The sequence below is a fragment of the Penaeus japonicus genome, unplaced genomic scaffold (assembly GCF_977035675.1).
Source record: "Penaeus japonicus unplaced genomic scaffold, GWHDUDI00000001_assembly GWHDUDI00000035, whole genome shotgun sequence".
NCBI lineage: Eukaryota > Metazoa > Arthropoda > Malacostraca > Decapoda > Penaeidae > Penaeus > Penaeus japonicus.
In genome coordinates, this window is record NW_028234437.1 from 11,777,441 (window position 1) to 11,792,440 (window position 15,000).

Here is a 15,000-nt window from a genome sequence, read left to right on the forward strand (position 1 = left end):
CGGCGTTCGTGACTGTGGCTTCAATTAGAGGTGCGGGCTATTTTCTCTCGAATGCCAATTTATTTATTTAAATGTTTGTCTTTCCTGTCTTTCTGTTAACCTTGTATGCTCGCTCGATTGTCTAAATGCAAAAAATAGTACATACATCAAACTCGCGAATCTGCACGAATATAACTATATACGTGCATAAATATGTCTTATTCATAATCCTTTGTACGTATTCTTCCGCAGTTGTACGTGCAGGTATGTATCATAATTAGGGAGCACAGAACACCGAAATGAATATACACCTCTATCACAGGTTGCTTGCCTTACCTAGTATCACACTATCATGAGTGGTAGGACACCGTTACAATGTTACCCCTCCCCGTCCTCCCTGCCCCCCCCCTCCCTTCACCGGCACATCTCAGGAAGAGCAAAAAGCGATCGGGCGAAGGTCTGGGTTCAGCCCTTCGGAGGTCAGAGGTCGCCCTCGCCTTAGCCTTAGCCTTCAGGTACTCGTGTTCTTGTTATCGAGCTTTTTCTCCTCTTCTTCTTCTCCCTTTCCTCTGCTTTCTGATCTTTTACTTTTTTGCCACCTCTGGCATTTTCTTTTTCTTGCAAGCTTCTTCGTTTCGCTATCTCCATCTCCATCAGTTTGACCACATTTTTTCACTCTTTTTCCTGACCCAGGGTCTTTTCTTTACGTTTTGATTTTTCTTCTCCTTTATCTTGCTCTACTCTTCTTCCACGCTTATGTTATCATTATTATTTTAGTTTTCCTTCATATTTTCCTACTTTCTTCTTCGCCTATACTTCCTCCTCCTGCTCCTTCGCTATCTATCTCTGTACCTTCACCTTCTCCACTTTCATCTTCTCCTCTTTCTGACCTCCACCTCCACCTCCACCTCCTCCTACTCCACCACCATCTCCTCCTCCAGTAACGGCCCGAAGTCATTCATCAAAGCGTCCCTTGTAAAAACATTTCAGCCGCACTCAAGTCTCAAAATTAGGGCCGATTAGAACGAGCTTGATTGCGTATCAAACATCATCAGCTCGGCTCGTAAATTCGGCAAGATGTAATTATCTCTGTTTCTCATCTCACCTCTCTTTCCATCTCTCTTTTTTTCTTGTTTTCTTTCCTTTCTGTTTTTTTTTTCCATTCCCGTTCTTTTGCTTTGGATTCGAGTTTAGAATTGTGTGAATCTTTTTTTATCTATTTATTTTTCATTTTGGTGCGGGGAGGGTGTTGTCATGTTAGTGTTTTCTGCTGTTCAATTTACACATTTCCGTATATTGCGTTTTTCATTATCTTTTCTGTATCTGTGGGGCTTTTAAATGTTGGAATCCTTGCGTGACCGGAATGTTTTCTTTTCTTTTCCTTTATTCGTATTATTATTTTTTTTTTTTGTCATTCGTGTGCAGGTTTTCCTTTCTTTCGTTTTATCTTTCCCATCTTCACAACACCCCCGTCATGATCTTCGTCAGTTTTCTTTGCTTTCTTTTCTCTCAAATTCTCTTCCTCCTTCTCTTCTTAAATCCAGAAGTTTCAACGGAGCACAATCACATATGATCACTTCCCTCAAAAAGAGAGGATAAAAGAAGGAAGAAGAAGGAGGAGGAAGAGAAGAGATACAAGGATAAGAATAAAAATACGAACATAAACAATAAAAGCAAAAGTAGGAAAGAAAAGAAAAAGAAGTAAAAAGAAAGAGAGGAAGAAGAAAGGAAAGGCAATAAAGAAGAACAAAAAGAGGAAAAAGAATAAAAAACGAAGGAGAAGGGGTAGACCATAAAAGAAGTAGAAGGCGAAGAAGAATAATAACAGGAAAAATAGAAAGAGAAAGAAAGCCAGAAGGAACAGGATATAGCACAGACTGCAGCAATTAGTCGAGGGAACAAGGCTGACTAGCGTGAAATACCGCTTCTAAATAATGGTGATGAATATCCCGTTTGAGCGACGTGGTAAAGTGGTTCACGATGTCGGAGGCTGTTTCGGGTTCGCGGTTCATTCAAGTGGTTCGTTTCTTGGTTTGTTTTTTTTACGGAAACTATTCCAGATTTACGGTTCACTTTCGGCGCTGCTTGTTTCTTGGGCAGGGATCATTATTTGGTGGTTCCTCTTTGATCGTAGTTCTTTAATGTGGTTCTCTCCTTTGCATCTTGGTTCACTATTTGTTGGTTCCATTCCTTTCAAAATTATTTCCTTTGGGTGGTTCTTTTTTCCAACTTGTTTCACTTGCGTCGGTTCGGTTCTACCTGATTCTTTCTACAGGATCTATTTCTCTTGCTGAGTTCATTTACTATACAGCTAAATATATTTCTTTTGGCTTTGAATGATCATATTTCTCTCGTTGTTACTATTAAGTGTTTTTAGATAATCATATTTCTCTTCTTACCCTTTCAGTTTTTTTTTTTCATTAAGTTTTCATGTTTCTCTTAATTCGCCTCGCTTACGTTTTTTATCTTTTTCTTTAAATTATAAAATTTCAGTTATTTTTACATTTTTTCCTTTCTTATACATCCATATGGTCATATTCTTTGTATTCATATTTTATCTAATGTATCATTCGTGCTTCACATTTCAATCTACTTTCATTCTTACTCACGGTATATTCACCCTTATGACATCTACCACTGTCTCCCATTTAAGGTATTAAACTGATTTAATTGAGGTGACAGGGCACGGTCTATCATTATTATTGTTCCCATTAGAGAGAGGAATTTTGCTATATGTATGTTGTGTAAGTGTGAGTGAGTGAGTGAGTGAGTGAGTGTGTGTGTGTGTGTCTGTGTGTGTGTGTGTGTGTGTGTGTGTGTGTGTGTGTGTGTGTGTGTGTGTGTGTGTGTGTGTGTGTGTGTGTGTGTGTGTGTGTGTGTGTGTGTGTGTGTGTGTGTGTGTGTGTGTGTGTGTGTGTGTGTGTGTGTGTGTGTGTGTGTGTGAGTGTGCAAACAAACAAAAGAGAGGTGAACAAATTAAATCCACTTTCACCGGCATAATTAACGCACTCCAATTTCTCCCACGCTCCGCCACACACTTTAAACGCTCAACTGGCGACCCATTCATTCGGCCATCAACCAATCACAAATCGACATGTGTCATTCACCAAGAAACCCACACACAGCCCCTCCTCCCTCCCCCCCCCCTTCCCCTTCATCCTGTTTCCCCCTCCTCCCTCCCTCAGCCGACGACGAAGGGACAGACGAACACCATATCAAAACATCGATCTATATTAAAGCTAATTGACAACACGGGGGAAACCCTGCTTCCCCCCTCCCCCTATACCCTCCATCCTCCCTCACAGACAATGGGGGCGCCATTCGCGTTATGGGTACGGAGGGGCAAGCGACCGCCGTGAGAGCTCATTAATGGGGGACCTTCGTAAGAGGCTCCCCTTAAGGGCAAGTCTCCCCTTGCGGAACGACTCGACGCTCGCGATAACTGACGGAAGTAAAGCGCGTTTCTCTTTTCTTTTGTTTTTATTTAGTCTTGTGTTGGGTTCCGTCCGTCGCGTGTTGATTAGGTATTGCTTGAGACATGTGCTTGCAGAGGATTACCCGTACGAAGACCGGCCATCCAGTAAATTCTCGGACACACACAAAATGCGCTGATATGTATAATCACGGGAGAATGTGCATTTCAAACGTGACTTTTCGTTTTAAATTGGCACGAGAGACCTTCTTCTTCGGATGTCTTCAACTTGCAAAACCTGGTGGCTGTACTCTATAATTCTGCATCTCGTATCTCAAGTCTTTTAGTCCCTCTTTCTCTCTCTCTCTTTATCTATGTGTGTGTGTGTGTGTGTGTGTGTGTGTGTGTGTGTGTGTGTGTGTGTGTGTGTGTGTGTGTGTGTGTGTGTGTGTATGCGCGCGCGTGTGTGTGTGAGCCTAAAATGTATAACCTGTGTAATCTCATCCTTTTGAGATGTAGGTAACCACTTGTCTCAATAAACTTATCAAAGTAAAGAAAAAAAGTATCTGTATGACGACGCTTACTAAAATGAATTCTTAATGCACCTCAATTATCTACCAAGAGGAATATCAAAGGAAGTATCACTAAACAATTACACGCCATCTAACGACGAGAATAACAATCTGGCAAAAAAAAACTTTCTTTCCAGACTAAAATACTTCTCTTTACAATTTCCTTCTTTTCTTTTAGATATTCAAATACATTTCTTTTTTTTTACGAATGCATGATCAAGGTAATGCCAGCGCACGCTTGTGACTGACGGTCGGTTATCACAGCAGTGCATGACGACTTTGTGGCTACGCTTTAGGATGATGGAGGCGGTGATGTGAGGATGAGAATTGCTGGTTTTAATGTGATGGAGAGCGTGCAGATGGAGGGATTTGGTGAATCAGATGCTTCGATCGAGCGTTAAGAAGTTTGGTCGAGTGTTTGAAGTTTAATACCTGAGTAGAGCTCTGAAGTTTAGTACTTTGACTGAATATTGTCTGAAGTTTAGTTGTTTGACTGAATATTGTCTGAAGTTTAGTTGTTTGACTGAATATTGTCTGAAGTTTAGTTGTTTGACTGAATATTGTCTGAAGTTTAGTTGTTTGACTGAATATAATCTGAAGTTTGGTTGTTTGACTGAATATTATCTGAAGTTTAATAGTTTCGCTAAATATATCACTGGCGTTTAATATATCGGATGAGTGGAGTATTTGTCTGAAGTTTGACATCATGGCTGAGTATGTATCAGATGTATACTGATCTGTCTTCAGTCTCATAGTTTATCTGAGTGTGCGCCTAAAGGTTAATAGTTTGAACGAGTATACGATTTTTTGTCATTACTTCCAGCATGACTTCACTGTTCAAATTAGACAATGCTACTCGGAAGCCAATTTGCATCAATATTCATCTAACACACGGTTTAAATTAAAAAGCGAAATTCTTTTAAATATGGAACCAAGTATTGAAGCAACCTAAAGAAAGAATCGTCGAATGGGGTTGCCGAGCAGGGGAAGGGGGTATGGATGGGGTCACATTAATCTGATTTCTGACCACCTGATTTACCTCAAAACCGCGTCAGGTCAAGCTCATCATTGAGACATAATGTTTTTAAAAAATGCATAATTGAAATCGATAAATATATTTCTGTTTATTAACCTTAAGAAATGTTTGTCGCGATACGACCCCCCCTTTCCTTGTATTTCATATCTGACACATTAAGATCTACAGCAAGAATCTAACCATCCTAATTTGTATAATTTAACTATATTACACGATGCCCAAACATACATAAACAAGGTCTGGTCTCTTGCGCGCTTCCTCCGCCAGGTGTCTGCCGCGAGAGCGAAGGAAGCTGCCGCGTGATCATAAAACTTTACTCAGGACAATAAACCTCAGTCGATGGAAGGTCCGCAAAGTAGGCTTAAATACGAACCATCCTTGTCTGTCCCCGAGGTAAGTAACGCCAGCTACTGTTCTATAGTCACGTGCGTGGGGGCATGTTTTTACCTGCATAGTACCCCCGACCACCGCCTTCCCTCTCTGTGTCTATTTCCGTACCCCAAATACCGTCTGATGCTGCCCGGTATGCCGTCCCGGGCATTGAGTTGTACCTCACCTCACCTTAGCCGCGCCTTGGTCGTCAGGTGTCGCCTCGTAAAATGCCTAAAAACCGCACCGCAGTCATTATCCCGATCCAAGGACGGATACAACTCATAGTAGGGCATTTTCATTACATTTTCTTTGTGTCCCAAAGGTTGAGAGATGAACTGACAGCCAGACTAGTAAACACACGCAGAAATGAGTCTGCATGTGTGTGTAAGTGTGTGTGTGTGTGTGTGTGTGTGTGTGTGTGTATGTGTGTGTGTGTGTGTGTGTGTGTGTGTGTGTGTGTGTGTGTGTGAGAGAGAGAGAGAGAGAGAGAGAGAGAGAGAGAGAGAGAGAGAGAGAGAGAGAGAGAGAGAGAGAGAGAGAGAGAGGGGGGGGCGAGAAAGAGAAAAAAATAATAGGACACTGGCCACACCGAGAGCTCCAATCACCGGGATGTTTATGAAAAAAGCCTCGACTTTAAAGCTCATCACAGATTAGATCAGCGTCGAACAAAAGCCGAAACAGCCAATGGGCTTTTATTGGTCATAAGATGAAGGTCGGAGTCTTAGGCGTTCCTGCCAGGCCGCCGTTGGACCTTAAGCCGACCACACTGTCACCCTTAAACGCCCTGGTCAAGGAAGAACAGAATTAGGTCTAGTTTAGATCCTCACCCTAACGGCAGGATACCTTACCCTCGGGTCATGCACATCCTTCTCGATTCCTATGGAAAGTAACGCGGGAATCCCTCGCCAAACGAACAGCTAAGCGAGATGAGGATGCGACTCCGTCCAGCGAAATATCTCACATCCTCCTTGCTAGACCGCTCTCCCAAATGTTCGCTTCGCATTCTTCGGGACCAATAAATGTTCGAAATGTGTAAGAGAACATGGCCGTAAAATGCAAATCTGCCGGAAGCGAGGATAATGAAGAGTATCCTGTGTAGGCTCCAAAGCGTGGGACAGATCGGTGTTGAGACTCTCAAGGGGAGCGCGATGCATTGGTGGGACCTTTGACTGACGCGTGTGTCTAAATCTCTCTCTCTCTCTCCACACACACACACACACACACACACACACACACACACACACACACACACACACACACACACGCACGCACGCGCACACACACACACACACGCGCGCACGCACGCACACACACACACACACACACACACACACACACACACACACACACACACAGAAACACACACACATTTATATAGATTGCCAGAGAGAGAGAGGGAGGTGGAGAGATTGACAGAGAGATTGACTAAAGTAAACCCAACCCTTTAATGAAGAATCTCCAAAGCCCATAATAAGGGCAGCTGAAGGCTACGCGGGCAATTATAGCAGAGGCGTTGATGCCATCCTTGTGTCGAGGCCGCAATAGCTCGCTCTCCCTCATCAACTTCACAAACACTCACACGCAAGTACGCACGCACGCACACGCACACCATCATCCTTTACCATATATTCATACATTCCTTAAGTTTCTGAATCTCTTTTTCCTCTCTGCTCCTCCTCCTCCTCCTTATCTCATTCATCCCCTCTTCTTTCTTTACTTTCTCCCTCCTTTCTATTGTACATTGTGTTTACTTTCAGCTTCACTTTCACTGTATAGAGACAATGTAATTAACGAAGATGGTGCTTTCCTAGGCTCTCCTTTTCGGGACACTAATTAATATTCATAAATGGAAATGCCTATAGTTTCTGAGGTATAGTTTCATAAATATAGTCTTAATGTAGTTTCTAAGATGGTATTTGCAGCTTTACATAGTTTTCAAGATAATGATATATATATATTATATATTTTTTAGATATAAAAGCGGATTAGTGGCCTTTACCGGCCCTTATTGATAATCATATATTAAAAGGGTTTATGAATAATTCATCATACTAATTAATTCGATCTAATAATTATTTTTGTAATTAAGACGAGATTCTTTTACCTTCCATTTCTTAAAGATAAATCAACTTGCAAGATTGGTAGAGGTTGGGGAGAGATAGAGATATGGATATATATTTAGATGGATGGATAGATAGATAGAGAGAGAGAGCGAAAGGCACACATCCCTCTTGTATGTAACCTTCAGCGCCCATTCAACCTGCTCTTGAAGCCTAAAATAAGCCTTCCCACTATTGCTTCATAGAAAAACCATCCGGCGGAGAGCCAGCTGTAAAATGATCACAAAGAGGTGAAAATGCCATTGATTTGCTAACTGGGGTCAAAAATTCTGCATGATGCATTGCTTTACTGTGCCCCAGAACATATATATTTCTATAATCATCTTGCACAGACTTGCTTCGCATTGCGCATTCAGATGTGTTATCTGTCCTGACTAAACTCCCGGAATTCTGTTGCTTGAAATAAACGGACAGCCTGAGAGTGGAGCCTGAACGGAGCTGTCCACTTGTCAAATTATTCTACGCGGCGAGTCGAAAAGATTGCGCCGAGATAAGTCACATGTATTTTCGCATTATGTGTATTTTGACAGCATAAGCGTGCTATTTCACGCGTGTGCAGCCATTAACACACTAGCTTAATTACCACGATATCTGAGGGATAGTTATTTTCGGTCTACCGGCTTCGTCTGATGCTCGCGTTTGTGCAGAATGAGTGGAATGCGCAGATGGGGCAAATTGAGATTAAACTGACAAAAGCGAGCAAATTGAGCAAAGAGACGAGACCGTGAAATCTTCAGGAAGCGATCGGAAATGGGTTTAGTTTCCGATACTAATCGAGAGAGAGAGAGAGAGAGAGAGAGAGAGAGAGAGAGAGAGAGAGAGAGAGAGAGAGAGAGGAGAGAGAGGAGAGGGGGGAGGAGGGAGAGAGAGAGAGAGAGAGAGAGAGAGAGAGAGAGAGAGAGAGAGAGAGAGAGAGAGAGAGAGAGAAGGAGAGAGAGGGAGAGAGAGAGAGAGAGAGAGAGAGAGAGAGAGCGAGAGAGGAGAGGGAGGGAGGGATCAGGAGGGAGGGGAGGGGATCCGGCCAAGGTTAGAGAGAGGGTAACGAAATGCATGTGGATTTGACAACGGCGTACTTACGTGCGCGCGCGCGCATAAGTGTGTGACCGTGTGTGTTGGGCGGTGCATGTGTTTGTATATGTGCGTGCGTGGCTTACAATCCCGTTAAAAAGGCAATTCTCGTCACCTCACTTGTACGTGCATGTTTGTTTCAAGGTGAAGTTTCTGCAAATGCAGCATTTTTTCCCCTGTTGCTTCATTATACAAGTAGGTTTACGAGGTCTGAAATCCTGACACTTGGGGTTTGAGGTTCAGTCCACTTTACTGTCTTACCTTTTCGCGTTCATTTAGTGAACGAAGATACATGTAAACGCATGAATGTTATTTAAACATTAATACTAGCACATGTAACTAATTTTGAGGAAATTTGTTCTCTTTTAACAAGTATTTCTGGACAGATCATCGCCATTTTCTATGATTTACAACTGCAATTAGACTTCCCAAAATAAATGAACAGCCTGCGCCATCTGTCGCTGCAAAATATGAAGTTCATCTAAATAAAACAAAAGCGAAACGCGTGATTCCGCATGGCGTCGAAATAACGTAAATAATTCTTTAAAAACAAAACATGACTTCAAAATCTACGAAAAGAACTAAAAGCGTTGTATAAATTACACTAAAACGACAGCATTCGAACAGCCAGTCTAACGCAAATGCGGGAGTTAATTGATAGAGAGAAGATTCACCGAGAGAACAACATGAACACGATGAACGACTCCAACGTTGATTCTTAAAGACACCCGGGGGTTGATAATGCTAATCCACAGCTCATGATTTTGGGAAACGTAGCTATTACGAAGGACCGGTAACTCGACTAATGCTAACAAGTTAAAAGCTAATGCCATTATGTGATTTCAAATAATGCATATCAAAATAGCGGGAATTTCATAATTTTCCTTTTCCTATTCTGTGATATTTTGAGAGATATTTAGTAATTCTAAACTCGGTAATCAAAAATTAGAACTTGGAGATGCTTGTTTGTCTCTAAGGTGTATGTTCATGTTTGTGGGATTACCTTTGCTTGAAAATGGATGCCTTAATGCAGAAAGAACTAGGGCAGGAATTTGTGGTAACCTGGATATTTTTTCTATGATTTTTGCTTTGTTCAAGTAACTGTGCTAATATATGAACTGTTTCACGAACAAAATGCCATATACAGAATATATATATATATATATATATATAATATATATATATATATATATATATATATATATATATATATATTTATGTATATATATATATATACGTATATATATACATATATATATATATATATATATATATATATATATATATATATATATATATATATTATATATATATATATATATATATATATATATATATATATATATATATATATATATATATATAAACAGAGAGAAGAGAGAGATAGAGGGAGGGAGAGATTGATAGATAGATAGAGAGACCAAAAGCAACAAACCAATGCACACCGCAGCCCGGCGACCATTTAGTGAGCCCAAGACATAAACCCACCAACCCTTTGACGCCGCAGGAAACAACCCCTCAAACAGCCGTAGAGAACCGCACAATGGGGGTTCCCGCACGCAGGCCTCCCTTATCAGATTATTTTCCTAAAAAAAAAAAGTATATGTGGGTAGAGAGAAAAGCGAGGGTGCGAGGGAGGAGGGCGAAAAAATGGACGGAAAAGAAGGGGGAGGAAGGGCTGAAGGGGGGTGGGGCGATAGATCACACTCTGGGAGGCGATGGGAGGGCAGTGGATTCTCGCTGGGCCGAAGCATATCTGATGAGTCCAAAATTCGGGTTCAAAATAGCGGCCTTTAAGAGGGAACACTACGTTTTCGTAGTTCTGTCGAACTACTCGTGTTTTCTCTTTCCCTATTTCCCCACGTCTGAGAACCTGATTTGATTACATCTTCTAAAATCTTGATCTATATCGTCTTTGTGGCAAATCGCGTGAAATGTCACACAAGTCGGAAGACAAACACTATAAAGCTCAAGATGATTACGGATATAACATTTGACAACCAAATTTCATTGCAAACACGTTAGTTTTCCTTTTGTTAGACAAATCTTTACAACCTCCTGATTTGCTTCGAACCAAAATTCCAAGACTTATTGACCAGAAAAAGATGAGGGCAAAATGGAACGCAGTATGCATAATAGTCTCGTCATTCTTCGGTGTACCTGCTGTTAATTTTCCTTTTCTCTCTTCTCTCTCTCTCTCTGTCTCTTTCGCTTCCTTGACACGGCCCTCTGAGATATACCGTAATGTTGTTGATCCCACGTTATCCTCTCCACATTAAGATGTCCGGCACTGGCATACAGGAATTCACACGACGTAAGCAGACGGCGCTTCACGATTCTCCGGGAGATAGTGCTTGTGTGAGTGGAAGGTACTGTCTATAATAACGGGCCAAGGGATGGAGTGTATCCTGAAGCAGCAGTGTGTTGCGTGTGATTTCAAAAGCGTTTGCACGTGAATATCTTTGGATTTCCTTCTGTATTACAAATGTCATATATTGGAGTTAATTTATATTTTTAAAAGATTGATAGTGACATATTGCTTTTTAGCCAGATTAATGGGCTTTGTAGAATAATATTACCTGTGGCTCGCCTTGGCTGTGTTTAAATACTGCTTCTTTCTTATGGTAGTTGAGATTGAATCTCCAATAACTTGTAACAGCGATGTCATTCTAAATCTTGTAAAGGAGCGTTCCATCTACCTTTTGTATAACACGAGTATTTCCAGGTTATGTAATACATATCTCCTTAACAATGATGTGTCCAGTTCCCGAAAAGCTTCAGTTTCCGGTCAGTCATACCGGGTAGGTACACCACCGCTACGTGTTCCAGCAAGTCTTTCTAAATCTCCAACCTGTACCAGTTCTTGCAGCAAAGGCGCACCAGGAAGATCACACAAGGAAACACGAGGGGCGTGAGAGGTGGACATTCCCTATAGGGAGTCGAGGTCGAAGGGCGATCGACCGGACACTGAATTGAGTTCTTCCAAGTCGCCATTGTCTTATAACATAGTCTCACAGAGGAGGGGCTTGTTGTCGCATTCTCGTTGACTTCTGAGCCGCCCAAACGGCCTCGTTCCCGTATCTATGGATGTGTTCGACGCCGCGGCCTCCGAGCTGCCCGCGGCCGAAGATTATTATCATTTATTAAATTTGTGGGTCTCAACTTCCGCTCCTCCGGACATTGGGACTGAGAAGTAATGGATTTAACCGAATTATGTGTCTGGAGTTCTAGGGCGATATCGAACTCATTAAAGAAATACAGGTAGAAAAAGTAAACAAGCGGAAAAAAAGCTATTAAAATCAGATTCTAGATTTTAGGGCCTTAACATCTGGTGTGATTTTTTTCTTTTAAAAAAATAATCCACAATATATACCCATTTTTCTCAATCAACAACATAATCCTACCAAAGTGTGGACTAAGAAAAAAACAAAAAAATGGAACCAGACCCAAACCTCAACGTGTATATAAATAGTAAGGCAGACACTCATGCTATAAAACAGATATCAAATGAAATAGTGCAGAATGGATTTTCGTAACACAATATACTTAAGCTCTGAACAATATAATAAAAGTAAGAATACTAATAAAAAAAATAATAATGATAATAAGGTATCATCAACAGGAATACAAACATATAACAGCAAGTTTACCAGAAAATATTGATTTCATTTCTCAAAAGGAATTTTCATTCATCAACGACGTAAATGGTAAATGGATATAGCACACTACCGTGCTGATGCAATGGCAAAATAAAATGCTAAATAGTGATAAAACTTATTCTAAAGAAGCAACGGCGGTTTTGAAATAAAATTCGATTTCATTTCCTAACCTGTAATAAATTTCGGAAATTCCGTCTTCTTTAAAGTCAACCCGGTTCATTTTTCTACCAAGAAAGTGTTCCAGACAAGATCAGTTCACTAAACCACGCTTCCAGCACCTGCTCATTGAAACTCGGGGGAAACAGAGAAAAAAAAATCAGATGACAATAATAGATGAGCAACAAGTCGTGACGTTTCGAGAAGGGTAAATCCTCATTACGTGATTTTTGATTTCATCGCGCGAAATAATAATTTGCTGTACCTTTCCTACTGTGGCTTTGTTTCGTATCATATTCGTACAGACGTTTTTGTGTTTGTAGTTTCATTCTTCAAAGAGGGAAAGATTCATAACGAAGATAAAGGCATGTCACATCAAGCCGAACATGCCAACCTTACCTTTTATCCTTCGCACAACATGCATGAATCCACTTGGCAAGTAGGTGCGAGAGCCAGAGCCTTTTGAAGAACCACTTAAGGGTGCCACTCTTCGGAGATCTCAACTTGTGAGTAAGTAACAATCTTCTGCGATTTCCAACTAATCCCACTAAAACTTGTGGTCGTGGCTCTATCAATATACATTATTTTCTATTACATTCATGTTTTTTTTCTTACCGAGAAGTAATATTTCACTTATCAAAGTACTTCCTCTATAGTCACTATAGTCAAGTGTGCACTATACAGGCATCTCACTCATGCCAAACTCGCTTCCCCCCGCAGCGTTCTCCCACGTCTTCACCCTACAGTGGCAACACGCCATCTGACTCGTCCGACTCGCTCCACACGCTACTCCAGCTCTCTCTCTCTCTCTTTCTCCCCGGCCGACTCCAGGCAGCCGACCGTTGGCAAATGAGAAACCAGCTTGCGCTTCGCCACGCATTCCGATTGGCTGATTCTAATTTTCCACACTGGCCACGGGACTCTCTGGAGGGATCCGACTATATTGGCGAGGAACATCCCAGAGATGCCTGCGGGTACTTCATTTTGATTTCCCTTTTGTTTTGAGGAACAATATGATGTTCACGTGAACGTCCGGGGCAGGTGAATAACAGGAAGCCTATGCCGACTAACAGAAAAGCCTCGACAGGTGATGTATGATATAGGTAATAATGAAATTATTTCGAATGGCGGGGGAACCTTTTCATAATGTGATATTTGTTTCTTTGTTTAAAGACAGACACAGATAAACATGTACTAATGTGTAATTAAAATGAATGTAATTTCGTCGAACACTTTGTAAATTTAGTCTGATCTGCGTTGTAACTATAGGACTCATGATATGTACATCCAATCCTACCCTAATTTTACACACACCAGAAAACATACATAATATACACACACACGCGAATATCACATACACCTCCAATATAAACTGGTACCTTTCCAAGTGGATTCCAAACGACTGCATTCAGATCCGAACTAAGAGGAAATCTATTACTGAAATGTAGTGCTGTCACGTTTAAAAGCCCTCACATGGGCAACAGAGTAACAAAGGCGTTCTGACCATCGTGGAGATTCATTTTTTTCAACATTTTAAAAGTGTTTAATGAGAATTGTATCTGTTTGATTTTGGGAGTCTAATCCGTTTTCTTTCAAGGTAGTTTAGGCATAAATCAAAATTTAAATATTAAAGAGAATGCAATGATCTTTATTCTTTGTTTTTCTTTTCTAGTACGAGACGTTCAGTGAATCCATCAACTCAAACGAGAGAGAGAAAAAAATCGTTCATTTTTTTGTCATGGGTGATAAATGAAATACATAATAGCTCCTCCAACACACTATCTTCCCTGCTTCACATCCGCTCGAACACGAGTCCCTAGTTCAGATATCTCATTCTAGTGCTATAAAGCAACGCGTCCTACCTGCTTTGTGCTCCATAAACATAGCGCGCTAATAGTCCCCGTCGTATAGTATGATAGAGTGTATTTTATAAGGGCGGAGAAGAACACTATAATGCTCTCGCTCGGGTCTTCGGCGAAAACAGGTGTGCTCAAGCAGTAAAGTGTCGGCGAGACGGCCATTAACATTTCACAGTGTCACTCCGACGATTCTCGGGGAGCTGGAGGGAGGCGTGACAGCCCTCCCTCCCTCCCTCCCCTTTTCCTTTCGTCTCTTCTTTACTTTCCTTCCTTTTCTTCTTTTCTTCTATTCATTATATCCCTGGAATTCTAACCTTTCAAAAGAGCGGTTACGCGAATTTTAGTCAACGAATGGAGTTCTCAGCTACATTGTCAGATAAGTGCTATTTGTGTTTGGAAAATATGGAAATTTTGTATTCTAGTTGAGAGTCGATGTATTAAGGTAACTCAAATGTTAAAGCCTGCTATTGCATGACAGCGATACATATTGGCTATTATATTCCCGGTAGTTACTCTCTCTCTCTCTCTCTCTCTATCTATCTATCTACCTCTCTATCTCTCCCTCTCTCCTCTCTCCCTCTCTCTTCCTCTCTCTGCCTCCCTCTCCCTCCCTCCGTGCCTCCGTACGTCCCTCACTCACTCCCTCACTCTCATTCTCACTCTCTGTCTGTCTGTCTCTCTCTCTCTCTCTCTCTCTCTCTCTCTCTCTCTCTCTCTCTCTCTCTCTCTCTCTCTCTCTCTCTCTCTCTCCCTTTCTCTCTCTCTCT

General features: G+C 41.3%; 1 protein-coding gene across 5 annotated transcripts in view; it reads right to left on the reverse strand.

The window, feature by feature from the left end:
- The window catches only part of LOC122266804 (uncharacterized), a 110,245-nt gene that overhangs the window by 47,725 nt on the left and 47,520 nt on the right, over positions 1-15,000 (reverse strand). Inside the window, exon 1 of one of the 5 annotated variants that reach the window (XM_043036672.2) lies at positions 12,774-13,411. The exons of the other annotated variants lie outside the window; for them this stretch is intronic. Within the exon in view, the coding sequence (XP_042892606.2) occupies positions 12,774-12,798 (25 nt within the window). The 5' untranslated portion in view covers positions 12,799-13,411. Of the gene's footprint in view, positions 1-12,773; positions 13,412-15,000 lie in introns of those variants that run through there. 5 annotated transcript variants of the gene reach the window in all.